At 44.6% G+C, this 19,959-nt stretch overlaps 1 protein-coding gene across 1 annotated transcript in view; it reads right to left on the bottom strand.

Annotated features, from left to right (window-relative positions):
• LOC124048535 (transient receptor potential cation channel subfamily M member 4-like) overlaps nt 1–19,959 on the bottom strand; it is a 95,905-nt gene that overhangs the window by 23,160 nt on the left and 52,786 nt on the right. Inside the window, exons 19-20 of the mRNA XM_046369414.1 lie at nt 18,704–18,819; nt 707–839 (exon numbers count right to left, since the gene is read on the bottom strand). Of these exons, the coding sequence (XP_046225370.1) occupies nt 707–839; nt 18,704–18,819 (249 nt within the window). The remainder of the gene's footprint in view (nt 1–706; nt 840–18,703; nt 18,820–19,959) is intronic.

The raw sequence follows: 19,959 nt of genomic DNA, 5'->3' as shown, positions 1-19,959 counted from the left end.
TGATTAACTGTAATTACTCTATCAACATAATAGTGATACATTTTTTATAAGGTCTACAGTTGCAAACATGCATAAAGAAAGCACAGCCCTGTGAGTTCTATTGTCTATCAGTTGTCTGGGTAGAGGAAATCCCCCTCCTAATCTAGTCTAAATATAATTAATATAAACAAGTATAAGGTTGCTGCAGTTTGACAAGCTTTTTTCCACCCACAGGGCCAGAAGTTTTTTTCAGTTTTTTTTAAAACAATGTGACCTGATTAGGTAAAACTTTTTACAACTGATTAATCATTGTCATACATTATAGGGTCCAGAGATTTCCGGATTAGGTTAATAGATGTTCAGAAGGGCACGCAGTAGGTAAACGTTTTGCGACAGAGAATCTAAATCTGTGTTCCTATTGGACACGTTGGTATGATGGTCCCACAGTGTTAAATGAGAAAAGGGCTACGTTTCTACCCAACAAGGGTCTTTGCTAAGACCAGTAAACACTTAGGGAGCATCATACCAGTGTGCAGATTTATATTTTTTTTATTATTATCCTCTCAGATCAAACAGCTGAGATAGGATTTTATGGATGTGCTTATCTTCACACCTCAAACCACTAATTGGACACGTTACCTTTCCATTCCAAAGCATTTTTTTTTCAAATAACTAAACACAACCCAGCCATAGTCATGTCTCATTTTGTTGCTTCAGTAAGTCTCACCATCTTGCCGACGATGATGATCTTTGGCCCCAGTTGTTTGTGAATGGCGAAGATGTGGATGAGATGAAGTGTGAAGACCATGTAGTCCACACACAGGACTGCTCGGCCAAACTCATAGGACCACTGGAACATTCTGACCCACAAATGCACACACATACACACAAATACACACATAAAGACAGACAGTGACACACACAAACAAACATATACGTTAAGTATGCACATGCACACAAACGCACACACAGTAGAGCAAATGTAAGTATATTAGGGTCTTTCTATAAATAATGGGGCCAATGTGTGACATTGGGATCAACATTTCTGAATAATTTGAAAAATAAAAAGGATTTTCATGCAGTTCCACATGTGTACTTAGAGGAATAAAAGTGAATATATGCAAATTGACCCATAACTCCACCTATACAACAGCATAGGCCTAGGACTATACATCAGTTAAAGCTGGGTTCATAAGTCAAGTCAAAAGTCAAAATCAAAGACTTTCAGGAACTTTTTCAAGCACTTAATTGTAATTTTCAAGGATCTCAATGTTATACATTTGTATAATTTATATACTTGTACATATAGGGCCTAAAATAGAACCCCTCCCCCCAAAAATCAGGCAAAAAGTGTTTTTTTTAAAGTTGGCCATTACCACTTTAAGAATCTTTGTTTTTTCAGTGGAGGGGCTTGCCAATGTATTGATTTATTATTACATTCTAAAATATGTAAGAATAATGTGGACATTGCCTGACTAAATAGCTGCATGCATGACGATTTTTCTGTAGCCTATGTGGCAGGCGCAGGCATACATAATAAAGCCATGAATATCGGTAGCATTAAATCGCACCATTTGAATCTCACCTTCACTGTTTATATAATGATAAAGTGAAGAAAGACCAGGTTACTTTTTCAGCGGAAGGATTTATATTGGAAAGCAAAGTTGAAGCCAACATTAGATGTTGTCGACCTCATAAGAACAGCATGTGGTTTTAAGCAACAGAGTAGCATGACACCCTTCAATTGAAGCGGCGGGAATCAAATTAAAGTGGCCAAATCACAGATAATTATAAGGGAGCAGCAGAATTTATAAACCGCCTACAATAATTACACAGTCTTTTCACACAGGTAGGCCTATTCCAGCACTTGCATTTCTAAGCTCCAAATTCAAGTTGGCAACTTCAAGCACCTTGTATTGTTTAAAATTGCATGCCCCTTGTATTGTTTAAATGTGTCATGTTATTTCATTACCAGATGATACTGTGAATAAGGCCACTAGGCATTCAAATGTGTTGTAATTACATCCAAAATCATTTGTAGGAATAGCATTGGGTGTTGCGCAATATTCTATCTACACAATTGTGTACACTAGACTTGGTGTCCAAGCCGAGGCACAAAAACATATGAAAACATGACCACAATACCTTGATGCTTTCTTTCTCTGTTAAATCTAATGAGACCTTGCTGTAAATCAAGTAGACAACAACAGATGACCAACATCAATTCACTAGGGATATTAGATCCAACAAATGAGACACCAAAATATTCCCTTTTCCAGCACTCGGGCTGTTGCATTGCATGCTCTATCACAACATCTGTTCTTCACTTGACTGTCATTTAGAAAATTATTTGCTGGATCAGATGATGTGTGAAAATGAGAGCATTCCGTATTATTCTGTACATAAACCGGACACTCCATTTACAATAGTATATGCTATGTTTAGTATGGTATGTATTAATTTGTGGAGGTTCATCACCCATTTCGTATATCTTACGAATTACAATTCATATTATATGTAACAAATTTGCTAAAAGTTCAATATGTTACGAATTTGCCTAGTGTATTATGTGTTACGAAATCTAGCTAGTTAGCTAAGGTTAGCTACGCTAGGGGTTAGGATTAAGGTCAGGGTTAAGTTTAAGAGGTTAAAGGGTTACGGTTAGGGTTTCGGGAAGGGTTAGCTAACATGCTAAGTAGTTGCATGGTAGCCAAAAGGTAGTAAGTATTTGCAAAGTTGTCCGTGAGGAGATTTGAATTTTCAACCTTTGGTTTGCTAGACGTTCACGTTATACGCCTACCCATCCACCTTACTTCCCTTTTTGCCTTAACTTCTTATGGCTGCAGGGGCAGTATTGAGTAGCTTGGATGAAATTTGCCCAGAGGTGCCCAGAGTAAATGGCCTGCTCCTCAGTCTCAGTTGCTAATATATGCATATGCATATTATTATTAGTATTGGATTGAAAACACTCTGAAGTTTCTAAAACTGTTTGAATTATGTCTGTGAGTATAACCGAACTCCTATGGCAGGCAAAAACCTGAGTAGAAAGGCCCTATTGAATTCACAGTGGGATATGGATGAAGTTGTACTTCCTAGGGCTTCCACTAGATGTCAACCGTCTTTAGAAACTTGAATGAGGCTTCTACTGTGTTGTGGGCCTGAGTAAGAGCTGAACGAGTCAGATTACTGGCAGAGAGCCATTTCCTGGTCACGAGCATTCCAAATGATATCGACCTGCATTCCATTGCTTCTCTAGACAAAGGAATTCTTGAAGATGTATAATAACAACACCCTAAAGATTGATTCTATACTTAGTTTGAAACGTTTCTTCGACCTGTAATATAACTTTTTAAAGTTTTTGTCCGAAGTTATGCGGGACCTGCACGAGCGTTTGGATATCTGTACCTAACGCGCTAACAAAAAATAGCTACTTGGACATAAATAATGGACATTATCTAACAAATCAAGCATTTATTGTGGAACTAGGATTCCTAGGAGTGCATTCTGATGAAGATCATCAAAAGGTAAGGGAATATTTATAATGTGATTTCTGGTTTCTGTTGACTCCAACATGGCGGAAAATTTTATTTATTTTCTGAGCGCCGTCTCAGATTATTGCATGGTTTGCTTTTTCCGTAAAGTTTTTTTGAAATCTGACACAGTGGTTGCATTAAGGAGAGGTATATATATAATTCCATGTGTATAACTTGTATTATCATCTACATTTATGATGAGTATTTCTGTTGAATCGATGTGTCTATGATGTTTTGGAACTAGTGAGCGCCAATGTAAACTCAGATCTTTTTATATAAATATGAACTTTATCAAACAAAACATACATGTATTGTGTAAAATAAAGTCCTATGAGTGTCATCTGATGAAGGTCAAAGGTTAGTGATTTATTTTATCTCTATTTGTGCTTTTTGTGACTCCTCTCTTTGGCTGGAAAAATGGCTGAGTTTTTCTTTGGCTTGGTGGTGACCTAACATAATCGTTTGTGGTGCTTTCGCTGTGAAGCCTATTTGAAATCGGACATTGTGGTGGGATTAACAACAAGATTACATTTAAAACGTTATAAGATACATGTATGTTTGAGGAATGTTAATTATGAGTTTTCTGTTGTTTTGAATTTGGCACCCTGCACTTTCACTGGCTGTTGTCCTATCATCCCGTTAACGGGATTGCAGCCCTAAGAAGTTGTTTCAGTAACTGTCTTATGTAACCATAACAAACTTAATTAACATATCCTACTAATTTGAGTGTCTCGTTTACTATGTTATGTCTAGTCTATGGCACCAGGCTGGACAGATGGTTACTTGTAGGGTGGTTGGTTGGGGTAGATGGGTGGGTGTGTAACACAAACCCAAAAGGATGCAAGTTTGAATCTCAACGCAGATAACTTTAGCATTTTAGCTAATTATGTCATTTTAACTAATTACTACTTTTTAGCTACTCTGCAACTACTTAGCATGTTAGCTAACCCTAACTTTAACTGTATTAACTAACCCTTCCCCCTAACCTTAATTCTTTAATCTAAATTCTAACCTTAGCCAGCTAGCTAGAATTCGTAACATATCATATGCTCTGCAAAATCATATCATATTTTATGTTTGGCAAATTCGTAACATATTGTACGTTTTGCTAATTCATAACGAATTGGAATTCTTAATATAACATACGAAAAGGGTGGAGATCCACAAATGAATACATACGATATGAAATGTAACATATATCATACTAAACGGAGTGTCTCGGATTTACATACAGAATCATATGAAATGCTCTGAGACCAGGTTGACCAGGCTGTCTTATGTAATCATACCAAATGTAATATATCAGCTGGATCCAACATGGATTATTCATAATTATTGAAGAACCATGATAATGACAGTATCTATTTAGGTTTTCAGTATCAAGGTTTGTTGACTCTTTCTGTTAGAAGCATTCGATTTTGCAATCACATTTTTTATTATGGACTTGCCCATTAAAACTGTTTTTACCCAGTAACATAAGGAGACACAAAATGTTACGTAGTTGCACTGCATTTCTGAGATCTCTTATACAAAAAAACTGTCTGACAGATAGATCCAGGATTCTTACAGGGTTAAGTACAATGTGTTTTTAATTAATGCTTAATAAATATATGATATAACGACAACTTACACTGCCATAAAAAAATCTGATTATTATCTTCACTGGTACCATAGTTTATAAAAAGACCCATTACTGTCACACCCTGATCTGTTTCACCTGTCTTTGGGCTTGTCTCCACTCCCCTCAAGGTGTCACCCATCTTCCCCATTATCTCCAGTGTAATTATAACTGTGTTCTCCGTTTTACTGTTGCCAGTTCGTTTTGTTCTTCAAGCCTACCAGCGTTTTTCCCTTGCACCCGTCTGTTTCTAGTTTTCCCGGTTTTGACCATTCTGCCTGCCCTGACCCTGCCTGCCGTTCTATACCTTTTGGACTCTGATCTGGATTACCGACATCTGCCTTCCCTGAACCTGTAGTTTTGCCTGCCCCTGTTAAAGTAATACACTTTTGTTACTTTGACACTTTCTGCATCTGGGTCTTCCCTAAAACTTGATAGTACAAACTGGCCATGACTGACCCAGCAGACTTGGACCAGCTTTGCATCACAATCTCCTCCCAAGGAGCCACGAGCAGTTGCTTCGTGGTCTGATGGAAGGGTTCCAGACCTTAGCCGAACGCTATGACCGAGCGTTGAACACATTTCTGGAGCAATTCTGCGGGTTGTTTGTTAGTCAGCCTACCACAACGGCAACCTCCCAGTCCCTCAGTAACCTGGGAGATGGCAGTACCGCTCCCCGGCCACCCCGGTTTCCCAGGAACCACGCTTACTAACCCTGGACCGATTCGTCGGGCACCTGTCGGCATTTCTCGCTCATTATTCCCTCATTATCGAGCTGCAGCCCAACTCATTCCTCTCTGACTGCTCTAAGATAGCGTACCTCATCATGCTAATGTCCGGGAGGGCTCTCACCTGGGCAATGGCAGTATGGAAACAACAGTCGGCCGAATGCTTCAGTCTGGAGGAGTTTATGGAGGAGGTAAGGAAAGTTTTCGATGCTCCATTGCCCGGGAGATAGGCTGCAGGGAAGTTAATCCAGCTTCGGCAAGATTCCCGCAGTGTGACAGACTTTGCGGTGGATTTCTGCACGTTGCCAGCTGAGAGTGCCTGGAACCTGGAAGCGCTGCTTGACATGTTCCTGCACAGAGTTTTGGAAGAAGTAAAGGACGAGCTTGCAGCCCAGAAACTACCGACGGATCTCGACTCCCTCATCGCCTTGACCATTCAGCTCGATGGGCGACTATGGGAACAAAGGAAGGAGAGGAGATTTGATTTCACTCACCCGCCCAAGGATTATACCTCGCCTCCGAGGCATCCTAGAAGTCCCCGACGGCTCCGTTGCCGAGAGAACCTGAGGCCATCCGAGCTCCACCGAGAGTCTCCGAAGTCTGCTGATTCAACTTGGCAGAGCTAGGCTGTCTCCAGACGAATGGCTATACAGGCTTCACACTAAGAGTTGCCTGTATTGCGGGACTACTGGTCCTTTCGTCTCTACCTGTCCACTAAAAGACTAGGCTCACCAGTATGAGCGAGTACTCTGGTGGGCCATACGGAGAACATTTCCTCTCCCCTTACTCACACCCCTTTTCATGCCATTTTGCTGTGTGGTAATCAATCAAAATATCTCTTGGTACTCAGACTCTGGGGCCGATGAGAGCTTTATGGACGCTACCCTGGCATCCATAAACCACTCAGCCCCTCTCCATTCCCATGGACGTTAGAGCGCTGGAAGGGCATCCTCTATAGACCTCCAGTGTTCAGTAAGGCACAGGCCATTTCGCTTCCACCACACTGACCCTATGACTGTGGGATTGACCTTCTCGCAGACACCACTCCGCCCCGGGGACAACTGTACTCTCTGTCGGGTCCAGAGACCAAAGCTATGGAGACCTACATTGAGGACTCCCTAGCTGCAGGGTTCATCCATCCTTCTGCCTCCCTCGCCTGCGCAGGGTTTGCATGTGTGGAGAAGGTGGACAAAACCCTGAGCCCATGCAACGACTACCAGGGCCTCAATGATATCACTATGAAGAACCGCTACATTCTTCCACTCATCTTCTCCGCCTTCGAGCCGCTCCAGGGGGCCACTGTGTTCTCCAAGCTGGACCTTTTGGAAAGCTTTAGCACCTGATGCGGATACGGGATGGGCACGAGTGGAAGACTTCCTTCAACATGGTCAGCGGTCACAACGAGTATCTGTTCATGCCATTTGGCGTTACCATCGCCCCAACTGTGTTCCAGGCTCTGGTTAATGATGTTCTCCGCGACATGTTGAACCGGTTCGTCTTCGTCTACCTCGACGACATCCTCGTCTTCTCCCGCTCAGCCCAAGAACACGTGCTCTACATGTTATTTTTGTGAAAGCAGAGAAGTGCGAATTCCATCGCTCCACCATCCACTTCCTGCATCGCTGCAGGGAGTGGACAGATGGATCCCGGGAAGGTGAGAGCGGTGGTGGATTGACCCCAGCCCACGTCCAGGGTGCAGCTGCAACGTTTCCTGGGATTTGCCAACTTTTATCGCCGCATTATCCAGCTCTCCCTTCTCTGCACTCACCTCTCCCAAGGTTCCTTTCAAGTGGTCCCCAGCTGCTGCCCGGGCATTCCGGGATCTCAAACACCGTTTCATCACAGCTCCCATCTTGGTTCAACCTGACCGCCTTCTCCCATCACCTCAACGCCACGGAGAGGAGCTACGATGTGGGAAATCGTGAGCTTCTCGCAGTGAAGACGGCATTGAAGGAGTGGAGGCACTGGCTGGAGGGGGCAGAACACCCGTTCGTTGTGTGGACCGTCCACAAGAACCTGGAATATCTCCACACCGCCAAGCATATTAATTCCAGGAAAGCTACGTGGGCCCTGATTTTCACCCGGTTCAACATCTCCCTCTCCTATCTCCCGGGATCCAAGAATGTCAAACCGGAAGCGCTTGTCAAGTCGGATGCGCTTGACATCCGAACCCCGGTGGGGCCCAGATAAACGGATGTTTGTTCATGACGCGGTCCACTACTTTGTCCTGGAGTGGGCCCCCTCCTACATGCTTGCCTGCCACATGGGTGCCCATTGGACCCTGGCCTTTGTGCGACAACGCTTTTGGTGGCCTACCATGGTTCCTGATATGCACGATCTGTGCGCAGAGCAAGACTCCTCAAAAAGCTCCGGCTGGTCTCCTTCAACCTATGCCTGTCCCTCAGCATCCCTGGTCTCACATTAAAAATATATATATATATATATATATTTCTTCATTTAACCAGGTAGGCTAGTTGAGAACAAGTTCTCATTTACAACTGCGACCTGGCCAAGATAAAGCATAGCAGTGTGAACAGACAACAACACAGAGTTACACATGGAGTAAACAATAAACAAGTCAATAACACAGTAGAAAAAAAGAGTCTATATACATTGTGTGCAAAAGGCATGAGGAGGTAGGCAATAAATAGGCGTGGAGTGAATAATTAGGAGTGAATCATTACAGTTTAGCAGATTAACACTGGAGTGAAAAATGATCTGATGGTCATGTGCAGGTAGAGATACTGGTGTGCAAAAGAGCAGAAAAGCAAATAAATAAAAACAGTATGGGGATGGGGTAGGTAAATTGGGTGGGCTATTTACTGATGGACTATGTACAGCTGCAGCGATCGGTTGGCTGCTCAGATAGCAGATGTTTAAAGTTGGTGAGGTAGATAAAAGTCTCCAACTTCAGTGATTTTTGCAATTCGTTCCAGTCACAGGCAGCAGAGAACTGGAAGGAAAGGCGGCCAAATGAGGTGTTGGCTTTAGGGATGATCAGTGAGATACACCTGCTGGAGCGCGTGCTATGGGTGGGTGTTGCCATCGTGACCAGTGAACTGAGATAAGGCAGAGCTTTATCTAGCATGGACTTGTAGATGACCTGGAGCCAGTGGGTCTGGTGACGAATATGTAGCGAGGGCCAGCCGGACTAGAGCATACAGGTCGCAGTGGTGGGTGGTATAAGGTGCTTTACTAACAAAATGAATGGCACTGTGATAAACTGCATCCAGTTTGCTGAGTAGAGTATTGGAAGCTATTTTGTAGATAACATCGCCAAAGTCGAGGATCGGTAGGATAGTCAGTTTTACTATGGGTAAGTTTGGCGGCGTGAGTGGAGGCTTTGTTGCGAAATAGAAAGCTGACTCTAGATTTGATTTTAGATTGGAGATGTTTGATATGAGTCTGGAAGGAGAGTTTACAGTCTAGCCAGACACCCATGTACTTATAGATGTCCACATATTCTTGGTCGGAACCATCCAGGGTGGTGATGCTAGTCGGGCGTGCGGGTGCAGGCAGCGAAAGGTTGAAAAGCATGCATTTGGTTTTACACGCGTTTAAGAACAGTGTCTATGTCTGCAAAGTAGTTGGTGAACCAGGCAAGGCAGTCATTAGAAAAAACGAGGTTCCTGAGTCTGCCGATAAGAATATAGTGATTGACAGAGTCGAAAGCCTTGGCCAGGTCGATGAAGACGGCTGCACAGTACTGTCTTTTATCAATGGCGATTATGATATCGTTTAGTACCTTGAGCGTGGCTGAGGTGCACCCGTGACCAGCTCAGAAACCGGATTGCACAGCGGAGAAGGTACGGTGGTATTCAAGATGGTCGGTGATCTGTTTGTTAACTTGGCTTTCGAAGACCTTAGATAGGCAGGGCAGGATGGATATAGGTCTGTAACAGTTTGGGTCCAGGGTGTCTCCCCCTTTGAAGAGGGGGATGGCCGCGGCAGCTTTCCAATCCTTGGGGATCTCAGATGATACGAAAGAGGTTGAACAGGCTGGTAATAGTGATTGCGACAATGGCGGCGGATAGTTTCAGAAATAGAGGGTCCAGATTGTCAAGCCCAGCTGACTTGTATGGGTCCAGGTTTTGCAGCTCTTTCAGAACATCTGCTATCTGGATTTGGGTAAAGGTGGTGACCGTGTTACCTAGCCTCAGTGCAGTGGGCAGCTGGGAGGAGGAGCTCTTGTTCTCCATGGACTTGACAGTGTCCCAGAACTGTTTGGAGTTAGAGCTACAGGTTGCAAATTTCTGCTTGAAAAAGCTGGCCTTTGCTTTCCTGGCTGACTGCGTGTATTGGTTCCTGACTTCCCTGAACAGTTGAATATCGCGAGGGATATTTGATGCTATTGCAGTCCACCACAGGATGTTTTTGTGCTGGTTGAGGGCAGTCAGGTCTGGAGTGAACAAAGGGCTATATCTGTTCTTAGTTCTGCATTTTTTGAACGGAGCATGCTTATCTAAGATTGTGAGGTAGTTACTTTTAAAGAATGACCAGGCATCCTCAACTGACGGGATGAGGTCAATATCCTTCCAGGATCCCCGGGCCCGGTCAATTAGAAAGGCCTGCTCGCAGAAGTGTTTTAGGGAGCGTTTGACAGTAATGAGGGGTGGTCGTTTGACCGCGGGCCGTAGCGCATACAGGCAATGATCGCTGAGATCCTGATTGAAGACAGCGGATGTGTATTTGGAGGGCAAGTTGGTCAGGATGATGTCTATTAGGGTGCCCATGTTTACAGATTTAGGGTTGTACCTGGTGGGTTCCTTGATGATTTGTGTGAGATTGAGGGCATCTCGCTTAGATTGTAAGACTGCCGGGTGTTAAGCATATCCCAGTTTTAAGTCTCCTAAAAGAACAAAGCTGGATGGGGGGCGATCAATTCACAGATGGTGTCCGGGGCACAGCTTAGAGCTGAGGGATGTCGGTAGCAGGTGGCAACAGTGACAGACTTATTTCTGGGGAGATTCATTTTTTAAATGAGAAGTTTGAACTGTTTGGGTATGGACCTGGAAAGTATGACATTACTTTGCAGGCTATCTCTGCAGTAGATTGCAACTCCTCCCCCTTTGGCAGTTCTTTCTTGACGGAAAATGTTATAGTTCGGTATGGAAATCTCAGAATTTTTGGTGGCCTTCCTATGCCAGGATTCAGACACGGCAAGGACATCAGGGTTGGCAGAGTGTGCTAAAGCAGTGAGTAAAACAAACTTAGGGAGGAGGATTCTGATGTTGACATGCATGAAACCAAGGCTTTTTCAATCACAGAAGTCAACAGTTGAGGGTGCCTGGGGACTTGCAGGGCCTGCGTTTACCTTCACATCACCCGAGGAACAGAGGAGGAGTAGGATGAGGGTGCGGCTAAAGGATATCAAAACTGGTCGCCTAGAGCGCCGGCGGACAAGGAATAAAAGTAGCAGATTTCTGGGCATGGTAGAATATATTCAGGGCATAATGTGCAGACAGGGGTATGGTGGGGTGCGGGTACAGTGGAGGTAAGCCCAGGCACTGGTTGATGATAAGAGAGGTTGTATCTCTGGACATGCTGGTTATAATGGGTGAGGTCACCGCATGTGTGGGAGGTGGGACAAAGGAGGTATCAGAGGTATGAGGAGTGGAACTAGGAGCTCCATTGTAAACTAAAACAATGATAACTAACCTGAACAACAGTATACAAGGCATATTGATATTTGAGAGACATGCAGCGAGGCATAAAGTAATCGCAGGTGTTGATCGGGAGAGCTAGCTAAAACAACAGGTGAGACAACAACAGCTAATCAGCTAACACAACAGCAGCAGGTAAAATGGTGATGACTAGGCAGGGGGGGTCAGATTAACTACACACAGAGCCTGAGTTCGCGGCTGGGACTGACAGATAAAAAATAAAAACAGAATGGAGTACCGTGATTAATGGACAGTCCAGCGGGCATCAGCTATGTAGCCAAGTGATCATAGAATCCAGGGGGCAGCAATAGATGGAACAGGGAAGCCTAGCACGCGGGCGACACAGCGTTTAAAGTTAGTAGCCCGGGGCTAGTAGGAACGTCTGCTCCGACGGAGGCCGGTTGAAGACACAACGGATGGGGTATTCGTCGGGAGACCAGTCGTGGTGGTGCGGAGGGGCGCCGTTTCGATAGAGAATCCATGCCAGATGGCAAAAGAGGTATTGTAGAATTTAGTTAGCCGGGAGATGTGCCTGGTTCATGGCTAACTGGTGCTAGCTTCGTGGCAGTGGCGTTAGCCACTATAGCCAATCGGTAGCAGTGGTGATCCGGTGCCAAGGTCCAGAGTTTACAGCAAGGATCCGGTGGAGTATTGGGCTCCAGCCATGTATGAGTGGGGTTCGGGTGAGCAGCTGAGTAGGCCAGGAGGTGGGCCTCAATGACTAAATAGCTTGTAGCTAACTAGCTGGTTAGCTTCTGGAGGTTCTTGAATGTGTTCTAAAATTTTAAATAATAGCGATTCCGTATCACATTGTGTGAGGCAGGTTACCGGAAGGTATAATCAAATAAAAAATTGAAAAGAGATTGAAAATAAAATTTAAATATATATACAAAAAATACAAAAGTACACGAGAGGACGAACAAAACACGTCTTTACTGCTACGCCATCACAGGTCTCCCCCATCTGATGCAACACCACCATTCTGACAGTAGTGGTCCGGTTTTCCGAAGCCGCCCACTTCATTCCTCTCCCTAAGCTACCCTTTGCCAAAGAGATGTCCCAGCTCATGGTGCAGCACATCTTCCGGATCCATGGCCTCCCAGTGGACGTGGTCTCCGACCGGGGTCCTTCGCTCTCCTCCTGGTTCTGGAAGGCGTTCTACACAATCATTGGGTCGTCAGCCAGCCTGTCCTCCGGGTTCCACCCCCAGTCCAACGAACAGTCGGAGCGAGCCAACCAAGACCTGGAGACGACTCTTCGCGGCCTGGTCTCCTCCATCCCCACCACCTGGAGCCAGCAACTAGTGTTGGTCGAATGCGCTCGCAACACCCTTCTTTGCTCTGCCATGGGTCTCTCGCCCTTTGAGTGTTCCCTGGGTTATCAGGCCCCACTCTTCCCTGAGCATACCTTCGGCCCAGATGATGTTTGTTGTCGTACCTGGTAGAGAAACCAGTCGGCCCTTCTCAATACCGGGTATCGACAAGCGGAATGCCACTGGACGCTAGCTCCTCGGTATCGTCTCGGGCAAAAGGTATGGCTGTCCCCCTGGTATCTGCCACTTATGGTGGCAAAATTGCAAGATTATGTTATAATGCTTTTATTGCATCAAATGGTTGTTTTATTCAACAGAATAGAGTATTCTGTTAACTGTTGTGTGTGTGTGTTCTACTGAGGATGGGCCTCTGGGAGATAACACTGACAGGAGATTTATGATGTTTTTTTGGGTGATAAAACCTAAAGTGCATTCCAGAGCATGAGTTAATGTTTCTGTTCTATACCGTGCCAGGGAGAGATGGTTCCAGTTTGGAGTCGGAGGGCCAGACACTGGTCTATACAATGTCTGCTATGTATTATAGGCATCTTTCATACACATCTTAACCTTGTGATGCATTCTATACATCTGTTGTTCGTCATGTAGGTTGAAAGGGGTGTATCTTGGCTATAAAAGACGTTTGTACTTTTGTCTTGGCGCTCTCAACGGATCATCGGAAACTGTGATTCGTCGACAAGCCATTGCAAAGCTCTCACTATTAAAGATTTAGTTTAAGTATAACTCTGACTTGTGTGATAAGTTTGTCTCTCCTCATTTGATAGTAGAGAAATTAACCACCACACCCTCCAGGTGGAGTCCCACAAATCTGCCTTTTCCCCATCATTTCATTTGCCCCTCTGCTGTTCATCTTCTGTTGCCCCGTACCCTCCGTAAATATCCCACTTTTCATGTGCCTAGAATCAAACCCATGTCTCACAGCCCTTTGTCTCCTGTTTCCAGGCTCACCCCTCTCCCCCATCACATTGATGGACAACCGGTGTACACTGAGGTGTCTCCTGAAGGTTCGACCTCTGGGCAGGGGACTCCAGTACTTGGTTGACCGGGCGGGTTATGGCCCGGAGGAGAGGTGCTGGTTAGCCGCGAGGGACACCCAGGCCTCATCGCTGATGACCAGGTATGCACCCAGGTGTGTCGCCCATCTTCCCAATTATCCCCAGTGTATTTATACAGGTGTTCTGTTTGTCTGTTGCGAGTTCGTTTTGTTCGTTAAGCCTACCATTGTTTTCCCCCTTGATCCTATCTGTTTCTAGTTCCTGTCTTCTAGTTTTCCCGGTTTTGAACATTCTGCCTGCCCTGACCCTGAGCCTGCCTGCCGTTCTGTACCTTGTCACATTACACTGGATTATTGACTTCTGCCTGCCCTGACCCTGAGACTGCCTGTCGTTCTGTACCTTTTGGACTCTGATCTGGATACTGACCTTTGCCTGCACTTGACCTGTCGTTTTGCCTGTCCCCTGTTCTAGTAATACACTTCTGTTACTTCGACACTGTCTGCATCTTTGATACGTTGCTATAATATTAATTATACATCATATGCTTACATGTAAATCACACATGATAGTGCTGATAAAGAAATTAAGTCAAAGGCTAAAACGGGTCTTGCCACCTCATTATTAACATAAGAAAACAGTTTGACCCCTGGGTCGTATTCATTAGGCACCAAATGGAAGAAACCGACCTGAACAATCTGAACTTGTCAAATAAGTTAAGTGTTCCTATGGTGTGAACAAATTAATATGACCCTGTTCAGACAAAAAGAGTGGGGCTTAATTCCAAATACATCGAGGCACTCCTGTAGAGCAGAAAATAATGGATAGGTGTAAGCAATATGGTGGAAATTCCACTTAGCCTATCAAAGGAGAAGGTGAAGCAATTATTATATTGCTTTAACCTAACCATTTCTCTAATATCTGCAGGAGTGTCTAGGGAGTGTTAGCTTGATTTGGAATTCAGCATTCATAGCATACTGAACCATGTGGGAGTATAATTTGGTCCCAAGGACAAAATAACCCTCTATTGTCCATCAATGTCCATATGAAGAAACGTTCCTGTTTTAGGGTAAGGAGTGCTGATTAAGGATCAGGTCCACTCTGTCCATATAATCTTAATCATTATGGTCTGAAAGGCAAAATTGATACTATAATCAGCAATACTTGTGAATACAGGCCTGTTTATGTGCAATATATATATAATATTTTGAAAAGAAGGTCGACGACATCCGATCCTCGTTTGCTAAGTCAAACGACACCGCTGGTTCTGCTCACAGTGCCCTACCCTGTGCTCTGACCTCTTTCTCCCCTCTCTCTCCAGATGAAATCTCGCGTCTTGTGACGGCCGGCCGCCCAACAACCTGCCCGCTTGACCCTATCCCCTCCTCTCTTCTCCAGACCATTTCCGGAGACCTTCTCCCTTACCTCACCTCGCTCATCAACTTATCCCTGACCGCTGGCTACGTCCCTTCCGTCTTCAAGAGAGCGAGAGTTGCACCCCTTCTGAAAAAACCTACACTCGATCCCTCCGATGTCAACAACTACAGACCAGTATCCCTTCTTTCTTTTCTCTCCAAAACTCTTGAACGTGCAGTCCTTGGTCAGCTCTCCCGCTATCTCTCTCAGAATGACCTTCTTGATCCAAATCAGTCAGGTTTCAAGACTAGTCATTCAACTGAGACTGCTCTTCTCTGTATCACGGAGGCGCTCCGCACCGCTAAAGCTAACTCTCTCTCCTCTGCTCTCATCCTTCTAGACCTATCGGCTGCCTTCGATACTGTGAACCATCAGATACTCCTCTCCACCCTCTCCGAGTTGGGCATCTCCGGCGTGGCCCACGCTTGGATTGCGTCCTACCTGACAGGTCGCTCCTACCAGGTGGCGTGGCGAGAATCTGTCTCCTCACCATGCGCTCTCACCACTGGTGTCCCCCAGGGCTCTGTTCTAGGCCCTCTCCTATTCTCGCTATACACCGAGTCACTTGGCTCTGTCATAACCTCACATGGTCTCTCCTATCATTGCTATGCAGACGACACACAATTAAACTTCTCCTTTCCCCCTTCTGATGACCAGGTGGCGAATCGCATCTCTGCATGTCTGGCAGGCATATCAGTGTGGATGACGGATCACCACCTCAAGCTGAACTTCGGCAAGACGGAGCTGCTCTTCCTCCCGGGAAGGACTGCCCGTTCCATGATCTCGCCATCACGGTTGACAACTCCATTGTGTCCTCCTCCCAGAGCGCTAAGAACCTTGGCGTGATCCTGGACAACACCCTGTCGTTCTCAACTAACATCAAGGCGGTGGCCCGTTCCTGTAGGTTCATGCTCTACAACATCCGCAGAGTACGACCCTGCCTCACACAGGAAGCGGCACAGGTCCTAATCCAGGCACTTGTCATCTCCCGTCTGGATTACTGCAACTCGCTGTTGGCTGGGCTCCCTGCCTGTGCCATTAAACCCCTACAACTCATCCAGAACGCCGCAGCCCGTCTGGTGTTCAACCTTCCCAAGTTCTCTCACGTCACCCCGCTCCTCCGCTCTCTCCACTGGCTTCCAGTTGAAGCTCGCATCCGCTACAAGACCATGGTGCTTGCCTACGGAGCTGTGAGGGGAACGGCACCTCAGTACCTCCAGGCTCTGATCAGGCCCTACACCTAAACAAGGGCACTGCGTTCATCCACCTCTGGCCTGCTCGCCTCCCTACCACTGAGGAAGTACAGTTCCCGCTCAGCCCAGTCAAAACTGTTCGCTGCTCTGGCCCCCCAATGGTGGAACAAACTCCCTCACGACGCCAGGACAGCGGAGTCAATCACCACCTTCCGGAGACACCTGAAACCCCACCTCTTTAAGGAATACCTAGGATAGGATAAAGTAATCCTTCTCACCCCCCTTAAAATATGTAGATGCACTATTGTAAAGTGGCTGTTCCACTGGATGTCATAAGGTGAATGCACCAATTTGTAAGTCGCTCTGGATAAGAGCGTCTGCTAAATGACTTAAATGTAAATGTAATTATGAATAAGAGAGGAATAATTGTGTGGCTCCCTTTGTATTTTTCCCCCGATGATCATAGAATGATACCATGACAGATAACAACAAACTGACAACTCCCAGTTGATGTTGTTAGACATGGGCCCTGTTTGTATACCTTAAACATGAATGTTCCTTTGTCTTTTCCTTTAGGGAACCTGACCTATAAGATGATAAGTTCAAATATGGTGTCCATCCCATTGCTTCTACCAAACTTACTGCATGAGATCAGCGATTTGCTCAAGGAAAGATGGGTGTAGTTTTTAAGTATTCAAACAGGGCCTATACAGTTGAAGTCGGAAGTTTCCATACACCTTAGCCAAATACATTTGAACTCAGTTTTTCACAATTCCTGACATTTAATCCTAGTAAATATTTCCTGTTTTAGGTAATTTAGGATTACCACTTTATTTTACGAATGTGAAATAATAGTCGAGAGAATGATTTATTTCAGCTTTTATTTATTTCATCACATTCCCAGTGGGTCAAAAGTTTACATACACTCAATTAGGATTTGGTAGCATTGCCTTTAAATTGGGTCAAATGTTTTGGGTAGCCTTCCACAAGCTTCCCACAATAAGTTGGGGGAATTGTGTCCCATTCCTCCTGACAGAGCTGGTGTAACTGAGTCAGGTTTGTAGGCCTCTTTGCACACGCTTTTTCAGTTCTGCCCACACATTTTCTATAGGATTGAGGTCAGGGCTTTGTGATGGCCACTCCAATACCTTGATTTTGCTGTCCTGAAGCCATTTTGCCACAACTTTGGAAGTATGCTTGGGGTCATTGTCCATTTGGAAGACCCATTTGCGACCAAGCTTTAACTGATGTCTTGAGATGTTTCTTCAATATATCCACGTAATTTTCAAATCCTCATGAAGCCATCTATTTTGTGAAGCGCATCAGTCCCTCCTGCAGTAAAGCACCACCACAACATGATGCTGCTACCCCCATGCTTCACGGTTGGGATGGTGTTCTTTGGCTTGCAAGCCTCCCTCTTTTTCCTCCAAACATAGCGATGGTCATTATGGCCAAACAGTTCTATTTTTGTTTCATCAAAACAGTGGAAATTTCTCCAAAAAGTACGATCTCTGTCCCCATGTGCAGTTGCAAACCGTAGTCTGAATTTTGTATGGCGGTTCTGGAGCAGTGGCATTTTCCTTGCTGAGCGGTCTTTCAGGTTATGTCTATAAAGGACTCGTTTTACTGTGGATATAGATACTTTTGTACCGGTTTCCTCCAGCATCTTCATAAGGTTTTTGCTGTTGTTCTGGGATTGCTTTGCACTTTTACCACCAAAGTACGTTCATCTCTAGGAGACAGAACCCATCTCCTTCCTGAGCGGTATGATGGCTGCGTTGTCCCATGATGTTTATTCTAGCGTACTATTGTTTGTACAGAGGAGTGGGGTACCTTCAGGCGTTTGGAAATTGCTCCCAAGGATGAACCAGACTTGTGGAGGTCTACAATTTTTTTCTGAGGTCCTGGCTGATTTATTTTGATTTTCCCATGATGTCAAGCAAAGAGGCACTGAGTTTGAAAGTAGGCCTTGAAATACAACCACAGGTACACCGCAAATAGACCCAAATGATGTCAATTAGCCTATCATAAGCTTCTAAAGCCATGACATCATTTTCTGGAATTTTCCAAGCTGTTTAAAGGCACAGTCAACTTACTGTATGTAAACTTCTGACCCACTGGAATTTGTGGAGTGGTTGAAAAACTAGTTTTAATGACTCCAACCTAAGTGTATGTAAACTTCTGACTTCAACTGTATCTCTGGACCATGCAGTTATGACATAAGAGGCTACTGTGAAATCTTGTTGCCCACCTGCAGGTGAGGCCTATGATGAAGAGTATGATGGCGGTGAGGTCACACTTGTTCCAAACGTCCTGGATGTACTTCCTCATCCTCTGACGCCACATCATGCTGCCCACTAAGAACGTCTGGGATAAGAGAAGACATGGGTCAATTAAACACTTACCTTCAGTCAGAACATATGCTACTGTAAGTAAGTCCCAGTCATCCAGGGCGAGTTTAGATAGCTAATTGAAAAACAGAAAGGAAAACTCTGCACAGTGCTGCGCATGATCCCAGGTGATATTTATTAACAAAGTTTCGTCCTTTAGGTCTTCATCATGCATCTATATCCCAGGTGGGGGTGGAAGGTCCTATATATAGGGGCAGTACTCAGTGACATCACCTCCTGAAAAAGGAGGTAAAAAAAATTATAACATAGTTTCACAATATTAACATTCAATGTATCAAAATATATGATCATACACAGGGAATGTGATCAATATTCACAGTAATATGCATACAATATTAAATTAGGATTTTTTTTAAACACAATTTAGACATATAAAAACTGTTTCAAGTCAAACTCAATGGACCACGTCATCGAATAGGCCATCATCACGACCACTGCCCTCCCTGTGTCCCCACAAGAAATGCAGAAATGGACTACGTACGAAGACGGCAACACCCGAAATTCCCGCCCCACACACGGAGCAAGACACAGTAATAAACCTGTCCAACAGGTCTACGTCTGATACATGTTCATCTGCCCTAGGTAAGGGACTATCATTTGTCCCAACATCACAGGCCAAGGACTTTGAAACACTCATAGACTTTCACAAGTTTTTTTTTTACAGTTTGAGATTGACTGAGTTTTTTGGTAATGGGGTTGCTCCCTATGCACCTGCCAATGTTAATCTATTCAACAATATTAGTAGCCAGACAGGAAATAGAGCTAATGTTTTTCCAATTGATAACCTGAAAGACAATGAACCTGACTCTTGCCCTGAGGACATGACAAGGGAAAATACACATTTTAAGAGGAAAAACACATTTTTACCACCTAAAATAAATCCCTCTAATGAAACATATTGCCGCCTAGTTGAGAAAGATGTACATAATCTCCTGGATAAGAAAAAAAAAAATCTCTTTTGGAACTGAAAAATGACTCCAGTATCATTATAAGACCTGCCGACAAAGGAGGTGCAAATTGTGATACTAAATGCAGCAGACTATGAAAAGGAAATTCTGAAACAACTTAGTGATTATGAATTTGACAAAAGACTCCC

The sequence above is a fragment of the Oncorhynchus gorbuscha genome, linkage group LG11 (assembly GCF_021184085.1).
Source record: "Oncorhynchus gorbuscha isolate QuinsamMale2020 ecotype Even-year linkage group LG11, OgorEven_v1.0, whole genome shotgun sequence".
NCBI lineage: Eukaryota > Metazoa > Chordata > Actinopteri > Salmoniformes > Salmonidae > Oncorhynchus > Oncorhynchus gorbuscha.
Note: the sequence above shows the minus strand (reverse complement) of the source record. Positions and strands in the feature narration are given on the sequence as shown.